We start from the raw sequence: 21,742 nt of genomic DNA, 5'->3' as shown, positions 1-21,742 counted from the left end.
CCACTTCTAGGAATGTGTCCTAAGAAGCCTGAAACACCAATCAAAAAGAATATATGCACCCCTATGTTTATAGTAGCGCAATTTACAATAGCCAGATCTGGAAACAGCCCAAGTGCCCATCAGTAGATGAGAGGACAAAAACAAAACAAAACTGTGGTTCATTTACACCATGGAATACTATGCAGCAGGGAAAAAAAGCAGGATCTCTTATCCTTTGGTACAGTATGGAGGGACCTGAAGAGTATTATGCTAAGCGAAATAAGCCAGTCAGAGAAAGACAAGTGTCACATGATCTCACTCATACGTGGAATCTAACCAACAAAATAAACTGTAGAACAAAATAGATCCAGAGACCGAGACACATGGAACCAACTGTGGAATCTCAGAGGGAATGCTGAGCTGGGTGAGAAGAAATTAACCAAAAAACTTATATGCACACTAGTGGCCGGTGCACAAAATTTGTGCACATTAAAAGGGGATTAATTAGAGGAAATATTTTAATATTGCTATTTGCCCTCTCTCTATAAGTGTCAGAGATGAAATAAAATTAGTAAAATGTATATGAAAATCGTCCTCCTGTCAGTGTCTAGGGTGCACACGGGACCCAGAGTCTAGTCCCCACCCACCCACGTGTGCCTCGAAATCACGCGAGACCCAGACCTGGCTGGCTCCACCCCCATTGGGCTAGATCCAGACCTGGCCGGTTGCACCCTTGTCAAGCCCGGCCAGGCCAAGGGCACAGCCTGAGGTCTCCCGCCCAGCCCCGTCGGACGGGGGGGCGCAGTGTGAGATCTCTGGCCCAGTGCCGGGGTGAGGGGCGTGCCTTGAAGTCCCCCGTCAAGCCCCACTGGGCAGGGGGCACAGCCTTAGGTCCCCTGGTACTGGGGTGGGGGGCATGGCCTGAGGTCCCCTGGCCCGGGGTGGGGAGAGCAGCCTGAGGTCCCCTGGCCCAGCATCAGGGCGGTTGGCCCACCTGAGGTCCCCCGTCAAGCCCCACCAGGCGGGGGACAAGGCCTGAGGTCCCCCGACCTGGTGACGGGTGGGGGGCGTGGCCTCAGGTCCCCTATCAAGCCCCACTGGGCGGGGGGCGCAGCCTCAGGCCCCCCATCACTGGGCGGGGGGCACAGCCTTAGGTCCCCCAGCACTGGGGTGGGGGGCACAGCCTGAGGTCCCCTGCCCTGCATTGGGGCAGGGGGGGTGCACCTTGAGGTCCCCTGTCAAGCCCCACCGAGCGGCAGGGCGCGGCCTGAGGTCCCCTGTCAAGCCCCACGGGGGGTGGGGAGGGTGGTCCAGCCTCAAGTCCCCGCTGATTGCTCATTAAGGCCTGTTATAGGAACTTGGCCTCTGCTGTGGGTGCCGCCATATTTGTGATGTGTGATGGTCAATTTGCATATTCTCTCTTTACTATATAGGAAAGATATGCATAACTTATGGACACAGACAATAGGGTAGTGAAGACCTGTGGGAATGGGACTTAGAAGGGGTCAATGGGGGGTAAAGGGGATATATGTAATACTTTTAACAACAATGATTAAATTTTTTAAAAAGTCATGAGTCAGACAAAAGTCATTTAACTTTTTCCAAGCATTAAATGTTGCAAACCTACCCACTGAACCATCAAGAAAGGGCAAAGGAAAAACACCGCTTTTGGGTGAAGTGGCAGCGTATTGTGTTGTTTTGCTTCAATTGGTGGTGTGACAAGGTGAAAAGAAAAAAGAAAAAGAACTAACTAAATAAATAAATATTGCAAACCTGAGGGAAAAAAATAGAAAAATGCAAAAAAAAAAAGAATAAAACTTGAGTACTCCACTTTATGCCATACACAAAATCAACTCAAAATGGATTAAATACTTGAACGAAAGATGTGAAAGTGTAAAACTTCTAAAAGAAAACATAGAAAGTAAGTTCCTTGACATTGGTCTTGGCAATGATTTTTTGGAATTGACATCAAAAACAAAATTAAACAAATAGAACTACATCAAACTAAAAAGCCTCCATTGAGCAAGGGAAACCATGAACAAAATGAAAAGGCAGCATATGCAATGAGAGAAATGTTTTCAAGCCACATATTAAATACAGAGTTAGTATCCAAAATCATACAGCTCAATAGCAAAACAAAACAACAAAATGAGCAGATGATCTTAATAAAGATTTTTCTAAAGAAAACATACAGATGGCCACAGATACAAAAAAGGTGCTGAACATCACTAATCATCAGGGAAACGAAAATCAAAACTACTAGGAGATAGCCCTACCTGATTGGCTCAGTGGATAGAGCATCAGCCTATGGACTGACAGGTCTCAAGTTTGATTCTGGTCTAGGGTACATGCCCAGGTTTGCGAGGCTCGGTCCCCAGTAGGGGATGTGCAGGAGGCAGCCGATTAATGAATCTCTCTCATCACTGATGTTTCTGTATCTCTCTCTCTCCCTTCCTCTCTGAAATCAATCAAAATATATATTAAAAAAAAAAACTACGATGAGATAACACCTCATTAGGTGTTAGGATGGCAATTATGAAAAGGACAAGAGGATGTACAGAATGGGAACCCTTTTGTACATTGTTGGTGGGAATGTAAACTAGTGCAGTCACTGTGGAAAACAGTATAGGGATTCCTCCAAAAAGTAATAATAGAACTATCATATAATCCAGCAATCCCACTTCTGGGTATATACATAAAGGTAAAAAACAACCATTATCTTGAAGAGATATCTGTACTCCCACGTTCATTACAGCATTGTTCACAACAGCCAAAGGAAACAACCGAAGTGTTTGCAACAGATAAATGAATTTAAAAAAATGTAATGTATACAACAGGTCCTCAAAAAACATCACTTCATTCAAGATTGTTTTGTTATAACATTAATGAGATGCCATAGGAACTTAACTCTTGTTTTATATCAATTAGCCTACGGTAAAAATGGTTCATTATAGGTCTTTTCACGTAAAGTGGCAGAGCCTATAGACAACATTGAGATTCACTGTGCATACAATGGAATATCATTCACCCTTTAAAAATAAGAAAATCCTGTCAGTTCTAACAACATTAATGAACCAGAGGGCATTATGCCAAATGAGATAAGCCAGACAGAGCAAGACAAACACTGCATGGTATCATTTATATGTGGAATGTTAAAAAAAAAAAAAAAAGTAGCCCTAGCCGGTTTGGCTCAGTGGAGAGAGTGTCGGCCCACAGAGGAGTCCCAGGTTTGATTTCGGTAGGTCCCAAGGGTACATACCTCAGTTACAAGCTTGTTCCTCAGCCCCAGTCGGGGTGCTTGCAGGTGGCAAGCAATCAATGTGTCTCTCTCTGTCTCCCCCAATTCCTTCAACTCTCTCTTTAAAAATTAATGGAAAAATAGAGTGAGGATTAACAACAAAATTGCCTGTAGATGAAAACCATGACCCTGAACTGACCTTTGTTTTATTAATACACTCACTAAATTGTGTGGATGTAAAATTTTGATGACAATACAAACAAAAAGGTAAAAAAAAAAAACTGTTTAGAAAGAATTGGGAAGTGCTAGAGTCTAGAACAGGGGTGGGCAAACTTTTTGACTCAAGGGCCACAATGGGTTCTTAAACTGGACCGGATGGCCGGAACAAAAGCATGGATGGAGTGTTTGTGTCAACTAATATAAATTCAAAGTAAACATCATTACATAAAAGGGTACGGTCTTTTTTTTTTTTTTTTTTAGTTTTATTCATTTCAAATGGGTCGTAGTTTGCCCACGGCTGGTCTAGAAGCTTGGTTGGGTTCAAATTTCCGTTCAGTCATTTTTTCATCTGTATGACCTAAGACAGGTAAGCCTTCCTTTGTTTCCCCATCTGTAAAATGGGGATAACAGCATCTACCTCACAGGCCTGCTGAGGACTGACATCAGTGTGAACAGAGTGCATCTCTAAGCTACTCTGTGGTAGGAAAAGATACAAAAAGAAGAGTCTAGTTGTCTTCAGAGAATTCATACTCTAAATAAAAATGATAGCATAGCAAAATATAGAAGTATAATAATCATTAAATACTATAGGGGGCTAAGATATGCTTAACCAGGGTCAAGAAAAGTTTTCTAGACCCCATAGTACATTATCTTAAAAGATTATCTTAAAAGATGAACACAAAGGAAAAGAAAGATCTGTTCTAGAGAGAGAGAGCAGTATGTAGAAACGCACTGGGATGAGGGAGCATGATATACTGGAGAATTTGTGAGTACAGTACAGTAAAACCTTGATACAACGGAATAATATGGGCTAAGTGGTGTCCATTAAAGCTGAAGGTCCGTTATTTCCTGAATATGTATGTTAAAAATTTGGCAAATTAGTTCACCAGTTTTTACTTATGTAGACACATTTATGTAATTAAAATTAAATATGTGTGAAAAGTTTAACTTCACAGAATAGTATTTTATATATATTACTGTAATTTTAAATTTATACTGAATAGATCTAGTAAATACATGCATTCACCAGTCACCACGAGCAAACAAATGCACATGGCTGGAGCGTGGCTTAGTGTGCATTGGAACATCAGCTGGCACACATTAAAACGGCTGCAGAAAGCCACACCATGCCAAGACAATCAATTACCAGCGCGATACGGTGTGATTATGTGCTAACCATTCCCCAAACATTGTTTACGAACATTGATTTCTAGATTTAAAAAGTAGACTATAGTTGTAGAAAAAAAATAACAACATGTTAATTTATTTATAAAGATATCTTGGTTAAAAACATTTTAAAATTAAGAGAGTGTTAATTTTCACATTACATAACAGACCAGAAATTTTGTCCGTTAAATCCAAAGTCTGTTAAATCCAGGTCCGTAAAATTGAGGTTTTACTATATTTAGGAGAGCAGGAAAACAAAGGGATAGCAAGGTAAGTAGAGATTCGATCATAAATCTTAAAATGTCATAAGGATCTAAATTTTAACTTCAGCAAGGAGTAGGGTGGCAAGATTTTAATCATGGAAATATTATGAAATTTACATTGTTGCACAACCACTGCTAATAGCAGAGATTAGAGACTAGACCACACAAGCAAAACTGAAGTTAGGGAACCATTTAGAACAGCGGTTGCCAACCTTTCAGACCTCACAAACCACCAGTTGGTGAACACTGATTTAGAAAGCCTATACAGAAACTCTGGCAAGATGAGAATGATGGAAAGATAAATGTCTACAGAACCATAACCATATTGCTGTCTGAGTCTTGATGTCCATTCCCAATAACACTGCTGTATTTCAAATTCTCATTTCTTCTAGTTTAAAGTCCCATAATAATCTCCTTGACTTTCCTGAATTAGACACAAGCTACCCAAGGGAAAGCTCTGATTTATCTCCCCCTGCTAAAAAACCTTCAATCACTACTTTTACGAAACCTAACTTTTATTTTCTTACATGTCAAAACTGGCGAACAAAGAACGTGAAACTACAGGGAGGTAAAAAAAAAAAAGCAGACTCAATAGAAGCATTATTAACATAATAACTACTACTAGTTACTGAGCTCTTACTGTTAACCAAGCACTTAAGTTTTCCATGTATTATCTACTCATACTATGAGGTACTTTTCATAGATGAGGAAACTAACTTAACAGGACCTGACTTTAAAATTTTTCTTAGCTGGTATGGCTCAGTGGATAGAGTGTCGGCCTGCGGACTGAAGGGTCTCAGGTTTGATTCTAGTCAAGGGCACATGCCCGGGTTGTGGGCTCATTCCCCAGTAGGGGGCATGCAGAAGGCAGCCGATCCATGATTCTCTCTCATCATTGATGTTCCTACCTCTCCCCCTCTTCCCTCCTCTCTGAAATCAATAAAAATGTTAAAAATAAGTAAATACATAAACAAATGTTTTCCTAAAAAGTGTAATTCTCAGAGGATGGCAGTGGTGCTATAGTTTTCTTCTCCCCAAAACCCTACATATCGGATACAATGAGACAGCAAAGCCTAAAACCAATAAACAAAAACTTTTACAACTAAACTAAACTAGCTAACAAGGTAGTTACACACACACACACACACACACACACACACCCAAAAATGGGTCAGGAGCAAGTGATAGTCGCATGACCTGTGCATTATCAAGACCTGTGCAACGAAAAAAAGAAAAAGAAAGACCTATGCAGAGAAAGCAGAGAAAAGTCATGGTGCACCTGAAGGACCTAGGAATAAATAGAAAAACCACAAAAATCCAATAGGTATTGACTAGAAGTCATGGCAGGACAATTTGGGAACAGCAGCTAAAAATGAGATGGGTTCTGCCTACTCCAGAAGTGAGCCCACAGAAGAGACATGCAGGGAGAGATGAAAGGAAGAAGCCATCTTGCCCCCATGAGTTCTTGAAAGTGATCCAACCAACTCCCATCCAGAAATGACCCCAAAATGAGAAAGGAACAATAGAGACGAAGGTCTAAATGAAAGTAGAAGTAGAGAAGAAAGGACACTGCCATGTTCTTAAACACTTCACAAAAAAAACAATGAAAGAGCTCTGGGAAGTTAGAAAAGATACTCTGAACCATGCGCCTCCTCCTCAAAGTTCAGGAAAACTAACTTCATGTAAAAACACACAACAAAATATATTCAATATGAAGTTATAAGAAAAAGTGGAGAATAAGGAGCAGAGTAACATCCCTATAGACAACAAAAGGAAGCTAAAAATTTTGGACTTGTCCAAAATCAGATCACAATTGTATGATACTATTTCAAAATGAACTAAAGACACTCAGAAAAATGATATAAGTCAGAATTAGAAAATGAAGCAATAAAATTCAGCAAAGAATTTGAAATAAAAGAAAAAAATTACTTTGGGAAATAAAGACTAAACTAGAAAGTGCACAAGAACAAATGAACGTAACAGGTAATACAGTCCTTCAAAGGAGGAAATTCAAAAAAATTCAAAATGGAATTAAAAGAAAAATTTTCACTCTGAAAGACACTGTTGAGAATGAAAAGACAAGCCACAGAGTAGTACCAAATTATCTATGTATATAAAAGGCTAATATGCTAAGCGTCCAACCGTCCAGGTAATGATGTCACGTAGCAACACCCGGCTTCCTCTCCCTAGCGACTAGCCTCCTTGCAGTTTCTTCAGCACAGGAACAGGACCTGCTTTATAGCCAAGTGGAAACATTTTACACTTTAACCAAATGTCTGTGAAGCGTTTCCTATGCCTCATCTCATTTGATCCTCACAGAAGTCCTGGAGTAGGTAGATAGAAGACTCAGTGGAATTCTATTTTCTTTTCATTAGCCAGAAAACAGAGATTTTAAAAGCTTAGAAACTTGACCTGACTGAAAAGAAGAAACGGCGGACCTTGAAAATGATTTCAGGTTTCCTCACTGTGCAGAATATAGTCAAACACTGCTGCAGCTAAATATTTTACCCTTTGTTCTCCCTGCGTGATCTACAATAATAATCTGCTTCATATTGATATTTACTGCTGTGTTACTGACAATCACCTGAAAGAGAAGTTGGGGTGCTTCACTGGGCTGGAAAAAGTTTAGCTAAATCAGAAAGCAGGTCTAATTAAGCAAGTTTGTTCTATATCTATAAAAGGCTAAGTTGACACACATGCGTGATACATATAATGCTCTCGCTGGTGCCAATTGCATGTGAGTGTTTCGATCTGTCATTGTTGATTGTGAATTTGGTTGACACTTCTATTACAGGGAAAGGGCGAATAACGATATTAAAATATTTCTTCTAATTAATTTCCTTTCAATGTGTACAAATTCGTGCTCCGGGCCACTAGCATCCTACCTAATAAAAGAGAAATATGCAAATTAACCATCACTCTGTCACAAAGATGGCGGTGCCCATAGCCACAAGATGGCGGCGCCCCGCCAGAGTCCTCCAGTCCCAGAGGGCGGCCACTGAGAGCGGACAGCGTGAGCAGCCTGGCGGAATGCTTGCTCCGTCGCCGCAGCAAGTACAATAAAAGTTGACTCCAAAACAGCCTGTTTCTTGGCGAGTCCAGGCAGGAGGGGGTCCTGAGAACTCTTCTGCTGGCTGCTCAGGAAAGAGCGCTAACGCCGCCAAGGAAGCCATTGGGGAGGAGGCGGTAACCGCCACTGCGGAGCCAGAGTAGAGGAGGCCGGGGAGCCAGAGCGGAGGAGGCGGGCCGCCACGGGAGCCGGAGCAGAGGAGGCAGGGGAACAGGAGTGGAGGAGGCTGGAGCCAGAGTAGAAGAGGTGGGCCACCACGGGAGCAGGAGTGGCGGATGCAGAGCTGCCTCTGCTCCCGCAGGGGTGGTGGTGAGCCGCAGTTCAGGAGCCTCCAGGAGTGGAGGTGCCAGGCCATCCAATGCTGCATCTAGTCCCTGAGGCATGCCCGCCAGTGCCGCAATGCCAAGTGCCCACAGCCGTCCTGCCAGAAGATGAGGTGGGTTGTGCAGCACACCAAGGGCTGCCAGCACAAGGCCATTGGAGGTTGCAGAGTGTGCAAGCAGTTCATGGACCTTTGCTGCTACCATGCCAAACACTGCCAAAAAACACATGCCCCATTCCCTACTGGCTCAACATCAAGCAGAAGCTCAGCCAGCAGAAGCTACAGCACCGCCGGCAGCACACGTAGCTCATGCGCCAGCGGATGCCACCATCAACACCCGCACTGTGCCTCAGCCAAGTCTTCCTTCCCCTCCTTCAGCACCAACCCGATCCCCCACACTGCATCCCAGCACACCCTGGACACCACAGCCCCGACTATGCTCCAGACCTTGCCTGTGAGCATGTCACTAGCCGACTTCTCCAGCATGGCCAGAACTCAGGCCCCCACCACAGTTTGCACTGGGAAGCCCACTAACCAGGTGCCAGCCCCACCACCCACCGCCCAAGCCCTCCTGCAGCAGTGGAGGCGCCCAGCAGATTGCACATGAGGCACAGCAGCAGCAGCAGCATCTGTACTGGGTGAGCACCAACAACAGTATGCCCCTGAGGCTCAGTGACCCCTGAGAGCCAGATGGCCCCCATGCGCCTGAATGTGACTCAACCAGGTCAGTGGGCCTGTTATTCTGCCCCCCAACCCCCAGCAGTGGCAGCCGACACCCATCCCCCAGCAACTGTCAATGTGAGGCATGCCCAGACCCGTGATGTCTATGCAGACCCAAGGTGCAACCACCTCAGAACATCTCTCCAGGTGCCCTGCAGGACCTGCTGCGGTTCCTGAAGTCTCCCAGCTCCCCAAGCAGCAGCACATGCTCAACATCCTCAAGTCAAACCCTCAGCTGATGGCAGCTCTCATCAAATAGCACATGGCCAAGTAAGCGGCCAGCCAGCCCAGCCTTCAGCTCTAGCCCAGCCTGCTGAATCTGAATGCCAAGCAAGCCAGCGGGGCACGACCTGCTGTCCCTCCGCAGCAGCAAGCAATGGGAGGCCTGAACCCCCAGGGCCAGGCCTTGAACATCATGAACCCGGGGCGCAACCCCAGCGTGTCAAGTATGAGCCACAGTACAGAGAGATGTCACGGAGCAACAGCAGCAGCAGCAACAACATTGTGAGAGGCATGTCCGACTGTCGGTTGTGATGGGGCGTCGCCTTCTCCTGATTTGGGAGAGGCGGGTTTTGGCCTAATTCCCACAGGCCAGGCCAAGAGACCCCACAGGTGCACGAATCCATGCTCTGGGTCTCTAGTAGTTTAGAAAAATTACTGCACTTTAAAGAAAAAATCCATTGTGAATCTAGGCAAAAATAATAGGTGGTTTACAAAGTAAAGAAAATCAGGTTATCATCAGATTATTGACAGTAACTCTTTCAATTGGGGGAGGGGAACAAACAATGAAATTAACATATTTAACCTACTCAATGGCAAAAAATGTAAAATAAAGATTTTATTTTCAGACAAACCGAACTTCAAGAACACAGGCACAAAATGTTAGCAACACACAAGAACTCCGTAAATACTGTTTCCGAGAGCCTAAAGAATCCACTAGAGCAGCGGTTCTGTGGGGGTCGAACGACCCTTTCACAGGGGTCGCCTAAGACCATCGGAAAACACATATATAATTACATATTGTTTTTGTGATTAATCACTATGCTTTAATTATGTTCCATTTGTAAGAATGAAAATACATCCTGCATATCAGATATTTACATTACGATTCATAACAGTAGCAAAATTACAGTTATGAAGTAGCAAAGAAAACAATTTTATGGTTGGGGGTCACCACAACATGATGAACTGTATTAAAGGATCGCGGCATTAAGAAGGTTGAGAACCACTGCACTAGATAATGAGCTTCTGACAACCAAACTGACCAGATACACCGAAGTAAGGATTAGTGGTGAACACTACATATATAACTAATATAAAACTACAAGTAAATGATTGATAAACAATCATGCTCAGATAATGTAGACACCAACTAATTTTTTTTAAATTGTAGCTAAAATTGGGAGAGTGCATGTAAAAAAATTTTTAACATTCTTAGTAGTAATTATATTGGTGGTGTATAATGTTAAAGTCAGTAATTACGGAATATCCTAAATCTACTATGCCCTTAAGAACCAGGATTTTTGGTGTGGAAGAAGTAAAAAACCCTGAAGTCCTAATTTTGAATTTGAAGTATCAATATGAATCATGAAGTATTTTATCTAGTTCTGTCCATTGAAGAGGCTAGAACAGTGATGGCGAACCTTTTGAGCTCGGTGTGTCAGCATTTTGAAAAACCCTAACTTAACTCTGGTGCTATGTCACATATAGAGATTTTTTGATATTTGCAACCATAGTAAAACAAAGATTTATATTTTTGATATTTATTTTATATATTTAAATGCCATTTAACAAAGAAAAATCAACCAAAAAAATGAGTTCGCGTGTCACCTCTGACACGCGTGTCATAGGTTCGCCATCACTGGGCTAGGATGACCAACTCAACATAATAAGCATCTCTAGCACCCAGATTGTAGTCTTTAAGCTCTATTTTCCACTAAAAGAAGACAGGGCTTCTTCAAGAAATGGCTGATTCCAGGTCTGGGGCTGGAAATAAACTTAGAACATATTCTCATACCACAGATAACGATTCTATCAAAGACTATTATGCTCAAGTCAAAAGACTCTAAAATCAATTAGAAGTGGTTCCCACTGGCCAAAGAGACAATTTGATTATCAAGAAGAATAACTGCAACTAAAACCCATCAAATTATTTATATCATTATTAAAACCACCACGTTTCTGTTTATTCAGCACTTATTAAGTTAGAATCTGTAACCTTTGGAAAAGTGTCGCTCCATTTTCAGAAGAAAGTAACCTTTCAACATAAAAGTAGTATTTTTGAAATTGCCAAAAACAACCCAGGGGTTGTTACGGATGGACAGATAAGAAGCTATCTCCCTCTTCATAACAGTTTGGTACCCCATGTTTTGGCATCTTCCCCTACTTCCTACAACAGATGTTCACAGGTAGTTTTTAATAGACTAAGAAGGAAAATTGTTCCAAAGCTTTTTAATTTTCCACCAACCTCCTCCTCAGTAAGAACCTGTACTTATAATACTAAGATCTCTCTAAAGCTAAAAACACAAAGGTCAAATCAACTAAAAAAAAAAAAAGAATAGCCTAGGCCAGTGGTTGGCAAACTGCGGCTCGCGAGCCACATGTGGCTCTTTGGCCCCTTGAGTGTGGCCACGAAATTTCAATCGCACTGTACGTGCGTGCCCACACGTGGTATTTTGTGGAAGAGCCACTCTCAAGAGGCCGCAGTTTGCCGACTGATTTTCATTCTATAAACAAAGTTTGTAATATTTATTTTGTTAATGATGCATCTTATTGAGAATAAAAACAGAACTATAGAATTCTTATCTTAAGCAACTCATCCATCCTAAAACATGAGACCTGACTTCCTGTTCTTTACATTTTCATTTTATGTTATAACCTTAAAAGTTAGACAAAGCTCAGTTTAGCCATAAATGACGGAAAGTGCAAATTTCAGTATTAAAAGTTAAGGCATACCCATGTTGATTTAAAAAATAACAACAAAGGCTAAATGTATAATAAAGCTAAATGTATAAACATCAGTTGCTTAAATGATAAATTTAAAAAAATGTTTCCATAATAGACAACCTACAACTACCAATCATCCTATCCTATATAATAAAAGCCTAATATACTAAGTGTCTGGTCAGCCATTCAACCAATCGAAGCGTAATATGTTAATGATATGCTAAGGCCGCTCAACCGCCCACTATGATATGCACTGACCACCAGCGGGCAGACTGCCGACCTATCAACCAGTTGCTATGATGTGCACTGACCACCAGGGGGCAGACACTGACTGGTAGACTGTAGGTTAGGTTGCTGCTGGGTTCGGCCCATCAGGACTGAGTGAGACAGGCTGGACACGCCCTGGAGCCCACCTGTGGTCCCTCCCCGGCCCTAATAGTGCACCGGTGGGGTCCCTCGGCCTTGCCTGCGCCCTCTCGCAATCCGGGCTGATGGACACCCCCTGAAATCGAGTGCACGGATTTCGTGAACTGGGCCTCTAGTCTATATATGTTAAAGCCTAATATGCAAAGCGTCCCCTCAGGAGTTTGACCGAATGGGAGTTCGATCGCTTGCTATGAAGTGTGCTGACCACCAGGGGGCGGCGCAGAACGAAAGAAGGCCCCAGCCAGCGGCTGCTAGGGACCCTACCCATGCACAAATTTTGTGCACTGGGCCTCTAGTTTTAATACAAAATACTCTTAAAATAAATGTACAAATACCTAATAGGGATGGCAGAGACACGTTGTTTAAGTCCTCTAATAAGAACAAAATAATTGTCTAGAAACATCAGGTTAAATTCATCTAGCCACTTGGTAATCCAGTCAGGATATTAAAAAGCTGTATTTTAGAAACTTTCAATTATTTATACATTTATGACCAATGTATTTTATCAAAAAGGGAAGGCAGTTTGTACAGACCTGATAAGCAGAATAATGGGAGAGGTTTTAAAGTATTAATCTCCAAATAGTTAAACATAATCTTGTGTATCAAAACTCTGAAAGTAAAAAATACTTTTTGTAGAAAGGGGTAAGTATACACCAAACAGCAACTTGAAAGAAATAGTGGCAATCTAAGCATTTATGATTTAGACATCAATTTATTTTTGAAACCGGACATGTACTCATTTTTAAGCTTATCTATATGGTCACCAGTCGGTTATTTTGAAATTTTTTAGAGATTATAATGACTTTTTTCCCCTAAAACCTAAATGATTCCATTATTTAAATGCAACAAATACAAATATAAAACTGAACAACACATCATAATCACAGTCCTAACACATTGCGGACTACTAGTTTTATTGCTAGCTTTACCCAGTGGCCAGATACGTTTCTACTGAATGAGTACAAAAAACGTTTTACATAAATGTTAAAGGCACACTTAAAATTAAATACCCATTGCATTTTGAATTTATTACATGTTCTTACAAGCTAATATCATTTTAAAGAATTCTTGTGATTGGCCACAAGCCTTAGAACAGAAAACATGAGAATTCTCGTGATCCGTCTGCAATGTGTTAAGTTGGCTGGTAATTTTAATAAAGCATTAAGGAGGTTCAGCTTGTGCATGTTACCACTAAAGCAACGAGTTTTTTCTTCTTCTTCCTAAAATTAGGCTAGTTAATGCCCTAGCTCAGTGGTCAGCAAACCGTGGCTCGCAAGCCACATGCAGCTCTTTGGTCCCTTGAGTGTGGCTCTTCCACAAAATACCACCTGCGGGCACGCACATACAGTGTGATTGAAACTTCGTGGCCCATGCGCAGAAGTCGGTTTTCAGCCTGGGCGAGTCTATTTTGAAGAAGTGGCGTTAGAAGGGGGGGGGGGGGGGGGGGTGTAGATCAGTTGGGTGACGGGAGACGCGGCACGGGGGAGGTGCGCGTGATTCATGTAAGAGTTGAGTGAGCCAGTCAGCCAGCAGTCTCATTGTGCAGTGGTTAGTGCTAGTCGCGTCGCAAATTGCGCACGGGTGACAAAAGTAAAGTTTATTAAGTTAATTTTAGGGAATGTTGTGGAGTGAAAGAAAATGTAGTGTCGAGGATTGAGAAAGGTATGTTGAGATGGTTTGGACGTATAGAGAGGGTGAATGGAAGGAGATAGATGAAACAAGTATACAAGACGAGCGTGGATGGGAGAGTTGGAAGGGGTCGACCTCAGCGAACGTACCTCAATCAGATTGAGGACGTTTTTAGCAAAGGCCAGCTTAGGAGTACCCTAATTAAGTTAATAACAATAGACCTACCTATATAGTTTAAGTTTAAAAAATTTGGCTCTCAAAAGAAATTTCAATTGCTGTACTGTTATTTGGCTCTGTTGACTAATGAGTTTGCTGACCACTGCCCTAGCTGGTTTGGCTTATTGGATAGTGTCAGCCTGCGGATTGAAGGATCCCAGGTTCGATTCCAGTCGGGGGCACATGCCTGGGTTGTGGGCTCGGTCCCCAGAAGGGGGCATGCAGTGATTCTCTCCCATCACTGATGTTTCTATCTCTCTCTCCTTCTCCCTTCCTCTCTGAAATCAATAAAAATATAGTTTAAAAAAATAAAATTAGGCTAGTTAAGGTTACACTACAACCATAAGCAAATCTTGTGAGTAACAAGCATCCTCCTATATAATAAAAGGCTAATATGCAAATTGTCCCCTGGAGCAGGAGTTCGACCAGGGGGCAGGGCTGGCTGGCCAACCTCCTGCGTCCCCTCTCCCCCGCTGGCCCCACCCCTGATCACCCCCAATCAGGGCACCCAGTTGGACCCCACCTGTGCACAAATTCATGCACTGGGCCTCTAGTTTGTTAATAAAGCCAAAGAAAATATTCACCACTTGTTGAAGCTTACATTCTTAGAGTACAGACTTCAAAAAGAAAATTTTAAAATAGGCAAGAAGTAGGGGAGCCCAGAGAAATTCCACTTATTAACCCTGCATCCAAAGAAAGCTTTCTCCCTCCAGCTCCCCACTCCCTATCCAATGACAAAACTACAAGAAAGTCACCTAAACTACACTGCTCTCTAGGAATTAACTTTGACAGAGTGAAAACAATTCCTGCTAACCAAATATACAACAATGCAATGAAATGTTCCTTTTGAAAACAGAACTAACTTCATTGTCTAAGTTTCAGATTTACAACATTTGGAAACAAGCCTAATAAAATGCTGAGCAGATATAACAAGTTAGCTATCCTAGAAAGTTTACAGGACACTCAAAACTATAGCATCTGGAATCTGCCAGATTTATCACCCTGGTTTCTGAAGAGAATATATAGAACTGACACCTTAAATACCCACATGCATAAATATGACAACAAAAGCTTGGATGTAGGACGATATGAGAAAATACCACCAACAAAAGAATCTGAAATAGAATCAAGCCACAAAATCCTGGAAATAAGCCTGTTATGGCCAAAAAAGGGTCATAAACGGAATACCCATCCTCCCTTTCTCTGGCTCTTTCAGACAACTACGTTTTCCAAATGTACCAAAGCATAAGATACATTTTAAAAAGTTTAACAAATTTTTTAAATTCATTACAAATCATGCATAAAGTATATATGCACTAAATAACTGCTTTAAATGACTAGGGCTTTACACAGATTCAGTTCTTCTGAAATACACTTTTTCCCCCTTTCCCAAACAATTTTGAATGATACATCGGTCTATAACAAGGCATATGTTTTCAACTCACATTGTTTCTCCAGTCTTGGCCACGTGAGAAAGAAACTGATCCAGGACCGGACAAACTTCCTTTTTCCCTCTCTTCTCAAAATCTAGGTAAGGGAAGAGAGAACAGTTATCAGTATTCCTCATCAGCCCACCAACCATTTCCAATGCCCTCTAAAAACAAAGTTTCTTTCCAGTCCTTCCTCATATTAAGAACAAAGGAAAAAAATTAGCCTTCAACCAAATAGCCACTTCAACTCTCCTAGCTGTACTTCCATGTAACATCTGCCTAAAGAAGGCACTCACTTCACAAACCATCCTTAACTCAATGTTTCTCAGTGTGTTCCGGGGAACAACAGCAGGAGCTCCATCTGAAAATCCTATTGAAATTAATGTCCAAGGACCCAAGGCATTGTTTACCCAACTGCCTTTCAAACATCTGCATTTGAGGAAACCCCAGCCATCTCGCGCAGCTGTCCCCAAATGATTCCGGGACCAGAGCACAACTCTCCAAAGGCTGCTATCACACTGTTAGAAAACCAGTTCTCAAACCTGTTGCTCGGAAGCCGACCGACCACCTTAGCATTAGGATGGAATGGTGACTCCAGAAGCTCTGAATTTCCTGAGACACAATTTAAAGTTGCTCCCCGTACCCCCAAACCTTTGCTTTTTTCTCTAACTCGACGCCGGGCGTGCGGGGCCTGGCGAGAACTGAGCCAGTGCCCGGAGCAGCGGGGCCGGATCAGGGCCCCGGCTCGAGCTCCCGGCTCCCCTCCCCCAGCGGGACGCCGGCGGCGGACACAAAGCCCAACTCCGGCGGGAGGGAGCTGCCCAGCGCTCCCGGCCCCGGGGAGGCGGGAGGGGGAGGGGAGCCGGGAAGCGCACCTGCCCCCGCGCCCGGCCCGGCCCGAGGAGCCACCCGCCCCGAAGGAGAGGAGAGAGGGCGGCGGAGCGTGAGGAGGGAGGGAGAGCGGCAGCTACCCCCACCTTTCAGCGCCTCCTGCAGCCTCTCGACGTCCATGGCTTTCCGGAGTCCCTCGCAGCCTCCGCGTCCCTCCGCGGGTCTCCGGGGACCGGAAGGCCTACCCCCACCCCCCGACGCCCTCCCCCTGCCTCGCACACACTCCCGCACGCAGGCGACCAGGGGGTGGGGGGACCGAAGGGAGCCGGGGAAGCGAGCGAGAGAGCGAGACCGAGAGAATGAGCACCTCCCGAGCCGCTACTGCCAGCCCTCCAACATGGCGCCGGCACGTCACCGCGCGCACGCTCCCCGCCGCCCCCGCGCACGCTCCCGACGTCCCGGCGCACGCTCCCCACGTCCCGGCGCACGCTCCCCGCCGCCCCCGCGCACCCTCCCGACGTCCCAGCGCACGCTCCCCGTCGCCCCCGTGCACTCTCCTGGCCGTCTCCGCGCACGCGCGAGCCGACCCGGAAGCGGAAGTCGCGAGGCAGAGGTGGGCCGCTGGGCGCTGGCCTCTCTGTGGTGGGTGGCTCGGACCCCTGCCCTGGGCCCTGCCTTTGCTGGCGTGTGGCTGCGAGCAGCTGGGATCCTCGCGGAGCCGCGCTCTCCCGGGAGTGGGGAGGACACGGCACGGGCCGCCCACAGCTGCTGGGAGAGTCGCGGCCTGAGGTCGGGGCAGAACTGCACTCGGTATTAGAATCATAGTCACCAGCACGCTCCCTGCCTGAAGCTAACGCTCCTGACCGACCCACCCTTGAAGAGAATCAACCTCAACAGCAAAGTAAAAAACGTAGGGATCGGAACTAGCTGACATCAAAGCCCAACTCTAGTATTTACTCCCCGTGTGACCTGGGCTGCTTACTTAAAACTCTGGGAGCAAAGGCGCAGGCTCCTCATCTGAAAATGGAAGTTTGTAAAATAGCCGTGAGGCTTGAGTGAAATGATATGAAGCATTTAGCACAGTGTCTAGAACTTGTAAGCTCTCAGTTAACTAGCTGTAATTTTCATCATAATTCTTATTACGATACATGAGCGCCCAGGAAGTTAGGGCAGAGACCTCAGAAGTCCTCTCCAGCCCTGACATTTCGCAAACGCATAGCTGAGGTGTAGCTAACTGGTCTGTAAAACAGCACCGAACCCAGAACATTTGGCTCCCAGTCAGTGTGTGGACATTTTTATTATCTACTCTTGTCTGTAAGCTTCTCACAAAAAAAGATACTGAATGATTCCCCCTTTTCTTCAATGCCAATAGGAATCAGCAATTTGGAGTGCAGTGAAGAAGGAAACTTTATCCAGTGGAGCAGCAGGGCTGCAGGGCACCTCTCTGACTGGACATCTCTGATCCAGTAGGAAAAGCACAGTCTTCACGGGGGAGAAGGGGGGGGGGAGGTAAAGTGGCTCCCGGGGTCAGAGGGGAGCCAGCAGCCCTGGTCCTTGATTGGCTCATCCTTATGCAAATGAGGATCCCCAAACCTCACCCTCTGATTGATCTAGAAAGCACTCTCATGGTGGGTCAGAATGGAGCTGTTCTGGAGGCTGGTGGGGTGAAGATGCTAAGGGGGATATAGCTGCACAGCTCTGATCTGACAAAAAAAGTTTTGGTCCTATTTTTTGAAATACAATTCCAGGCACTTTTATAAAGGTTGGCTCAGCCTCATACTAATGATTTTCCCTGAAAGGCTGTTCATGTGAGAGGCCCCAGTTTAGACACAGTTGCTAGGCTGTGCTTTTAAATTTGAGCCCAGTTTGCCACAGGAGCCCCTTTTGGTAAGTAACTTCTTTCTTGGGGTCAACACTTCTCAAAGCCTAGCACAAAGCCATGAAAGGAAAGAGAGAGAAGGGAGGGAGGAAAGAAGGCTATTTCTTGACTTGTCTTAAAGGTGCAAATTTGGAGACAGCCATTACAACTGTTGACCCTCTTAAAAGATAGTGGTTCTGACCCTGAAGCAGGGTGGCAAATGTGACAAAAGCTTCCCTACACCCATGCCCCACAAAAAAGTGACCCACAAAAAATAAACAACACACGCACAAAAACTCTCTTGATATTACCAGCAGACAAACAATCCCTGTGTCTTTAGACCCTTTCATTGTTCAGAGCATTCAGTTCAATTACAAATAGCCTTGCAGGAGGTTGTAATACTACTTGGCAAGCACTTGCCTAGACTGGATTTAGTTTATCATGATTGCCTCAGGTCTGAAGGGGCCTACTCTCCATGTAGCAAAGCTTAGCCTCCATTTCTCTCCACTACCCTGTCTATCCAGGCAGGTCTGTTCTTTTAATAGCTGTGTGGGACAATACAGGTCCTGAGTTTTTCAATAGAATTCAGTTCTTCAGTCACACTAGCTTCATTGGCTAGTGGCTTCTGCATTATACAGCATGAATGAAAAAAATCCCATTATCACAAAAGGTAATTTTGGAACTTCTATTAGAGAACATCCATGCTAATTTCTTCCACCTTCACCTCTTTTCATCAGATGTTCTCCTCACTTGTGGGTGCCTGAATTTCAAACACTGGTTAAGGTCCTTTTCAGGAGACAAAGTACACACAGCAGTGACAGCCTAAGGGAATCGGGGAAAGTTTCCCAGAGAAAGTGGTGTTTAAGCTGAGTCCTGAATTATGAGGAAGTAGCCAAGTGAAGTGGAGAGGAAGAGCTTTCAAACAGAAAAACCATAGGTGCACAGGCCTTAAAATGAGAGAGAATAGCCAGGTGGGTTCTGAAGAGCCATAAAAAATTCAGTGTGACTTAAACTGAGAGTACAAGGAGAGAAGAGGAAAAGAGATGAGGCTGTAGAATTATTTCCTTTGGTTGATTTCTTCCTTTAAGTTCTCTAGCCAACATGCATCCCAATATCTGCAGTTGCTAAAGCCTCATACTAATGCTAATTCCCTTGGAGGAAAACAATATAAATGTGACAGCCAGTCTCCAGAATCACCCTCAGTGATCCTTCACTCCTGGGATTCATGCCATAGGGCAGTATCCTCCCACTTTAATCAGAGCTGGTCTGTGTGACCGATAAGAATATGGCAGAAGGGTCCTGGCTGGGTGGCTCAGTTCGTTGGAGCATTGTCCGGTACAGCAAAGGGTTTTGGGTTCCATTCCCAGTCAGGGCACATATATAGGTTGCAGGCTTAATCTTCAGTTGGGTGGGTACAGGAGGCAACCAATGTTTCTCTCTCACATCAATGTTTCTCTCTCACATCAATGTTTCTCTCTCTATCCCCCTTCTTCTCTTTATAAAATCAATAATGAAAACATACCTTCCAGTGAGGATTTAAAAAAAAAAAGTATGGAAGGAGGGATGGTGTTTGACTTCTGAGGCTAGGTCATAAAAGGCACTGTGGCTTCTGCCTTGAGCTCTCGAATTATGCATGCCAGAGAAACCTAGCTGCCATGTCATGAGAAAATTAGAGTAGCTCCATGGAAAGGTCCCAAGGGAGAACTGAGGCCTTCGATGTGGGTCTTTCAAATCCAGGAAGCCCTTAGGATGACTGTAACTGACATCTGGGCCATGAACTTATAAGGATACAAAAATATATAATTTGCCCTGGCTGATATGGCTCAGCTGGTTGGATGTCGTCCTGTCAAAAGGTTGCTGGTTTGCCCTAGCTGGCTTGGCTCAGTGGATAGAGCGTCGGCCTGCGGACTGAAGGGTCCCAGGTTCTATTCCAGCCAAGGGCACATGCCTGGGTTGTGGGCTCAATCCCCAGTGGGGGTGTGCAGGAGGCAGCCGATCAATGATTCTCTCTCATCACTGATGTTTCTATCTCTGTCTCCTTCTCCCTTTCTCTCTGAAACCAATAAAGAAATATATTAAAAAAAAAAAAAAAAAAAAAAGGTTGCTGGTTTGATTCCCAGTCAGGGCACATGCCAAAGTTGTGAGCTTGGTCTCAAGGGGGCAGGGGGTATGCAGGAGGAAGTCCATTGATGTTGCGCTCTCAAGTCGATATTTCTCTCCCTCTCTCTCTAAAGATCCATAAACTATTCCTTTATCTATATATATAAAAGCCTAAGTGACAGTCTGACCGTTTGACTGTCCAACTGGTAGCTATGATGTGCAATGACCACCAGAGGGCAGACACTCCAACCAGTAGCTATGACACGCACTGACCACCAGGGGGCAGACACTCAACGCAGGAGCTGCCAAGCTGTGGTGACTTGGAGCTGCAGTTCTCAGGTGATGCACCTGGAACCAGAGAGGAGGGAGCCCGATTCCGGGTGCGTCACCCGAGAACTGCCCTCTCACAATCTGGGACCCCTTTGGGGATGTCAGAGAGCCAGTTTCAGCTTGATTCCTGCAGGCCAGGCTGAGGGACCCCCACCTGCCGGAGGGACCCCGCTCACTCTGCAGATGCCCTTCGAGCCACGGTGCCACCCCAGGTGTGGCCGGATAGGGAGGGACTGCGGGAGGTTGGCTCCAGGGTGTGTCTGGCCTATCTCGCCTAGTCCCACCCCACCAGCCACCTTCTGATTAATTTCTTTTCAATGTGTACTAGTCTATAATAATAAAAGTGTAATATGCTAATTAGACCAAACAACCAAACCACCTTCTGAACATCATTCCAGACGTCCTTCTGGATGAAGCTGTGGTGGCGGGGCCAAGGCAGAGGTGGTTTAGGGCGATGAGGCTGGCAGGCAGAGGTGTTTAGGGGTGATTAGGCAGGCAGGTGAGCAGTTAGGGGCAGTCAGGCAGGCAGGCAAGTAGTTAGGGGTGATCAGGCAGGCAGGTGAGCAGTTAGGAGCCAGCGGTCCCAGATTGCGAGAGGGTGCAGGCCGGGCTGAGGGACGCCCCACTCCGTGCACAGACTTCGTGCACCAGGCCTCTAGTGTGTGTGTGTGTGTGTGTGTGTGTGTATAAATTTAATCCTTGCAAAAATTACATGAGATAGGTGATATTATCCTCACTTGACAGAAGAGAAAACTGAGGTATAAAGAGGTGAACTAACTTTCCCAAGGTCACACAACTGCACACAAGTGACTGACACATCATTCAAACTTAGACTTCAAAGTTCCCAAACACTTTCTTGTCATCAAGAAGCTTGCAAACTACCAGGAGAGATAAGATGTGAGTATTGACTCTGAAAAAAGTAGAAGGCAAGTGTGTAGACCTGTGAAATCTCTTCCAGGCAGGAATAGAAGTTGCCCTTTAGAGAGGCTTCATTTAAA

The 21,742-nt window shown here is 44.6% G+C and overlaps 1 protein-coding gene and 1 non-coding gene across 3 annotated transcripts in view; one reads left to right on the top strand and one right to left on the bottom strand.

Moving 5' to 3' along the window:
• The window catches only part of PPP4R2 (protein phosphatase 4 regulatory subunit 2), a 57,954-nt gene extending 41,093 nt beyond the window's left edge, over positions 1 to 16,861 (bottom strand). For both annotated transcript variants that reach the window (XM_070391036.1, XM_070391037.1), the window contains exons 1-2: positions 16,603 to 16,861; positions 15,641 to 15,722 (exon numbers count right to left, since the gene is read on the bottom strand). In XM_070391036.1, the coding sequence (XP_070247137.1) occupies positions 15,641 to 15,722; positions 16,603 to 16,636 (116 nt within the window). In that variant the 5' untranslated portion in view covers positions 16,637 to 16,861. The remainder of the gene's footprint in view (positions 1 to 15,640; positions 15,723 to 16,602) is intronic.
• LOC138992861 (small nucleolar RNA SNORA21) lies at positions 1,573 to 1,703 on the top strand. Its single transcript, XR_011468185.1, has one exon. It is a non-coding gene; the product is annotated as a small nucleolar RNA SNORA21 (small nucleolar RNA).
• Positions 16,862 to 21,742: the final 4,881 nt, after the last annotated feature.

Source organism: Myotis yumanensis, unplaced genomic scaffold (assembly GCF_028538775.1).
Source record: "Myotis yumanensis isolate MYYU_CA2020_CCGP unplaced genomic scaffold, mMyoYum1.0.hap1 SCAF_14, whole genome shotgun sequence".
Classification (NCBI taxonomy): domain Eukaryota; kingdom Metazoa; phylum Chordata; class Mammalia; order Chiroptera; family Vespertilionidae; genus Myotis; species Myotis yumanensis.
This window is presented reverse-complemented; position numbering and strand designations above follow the sequence as displayed.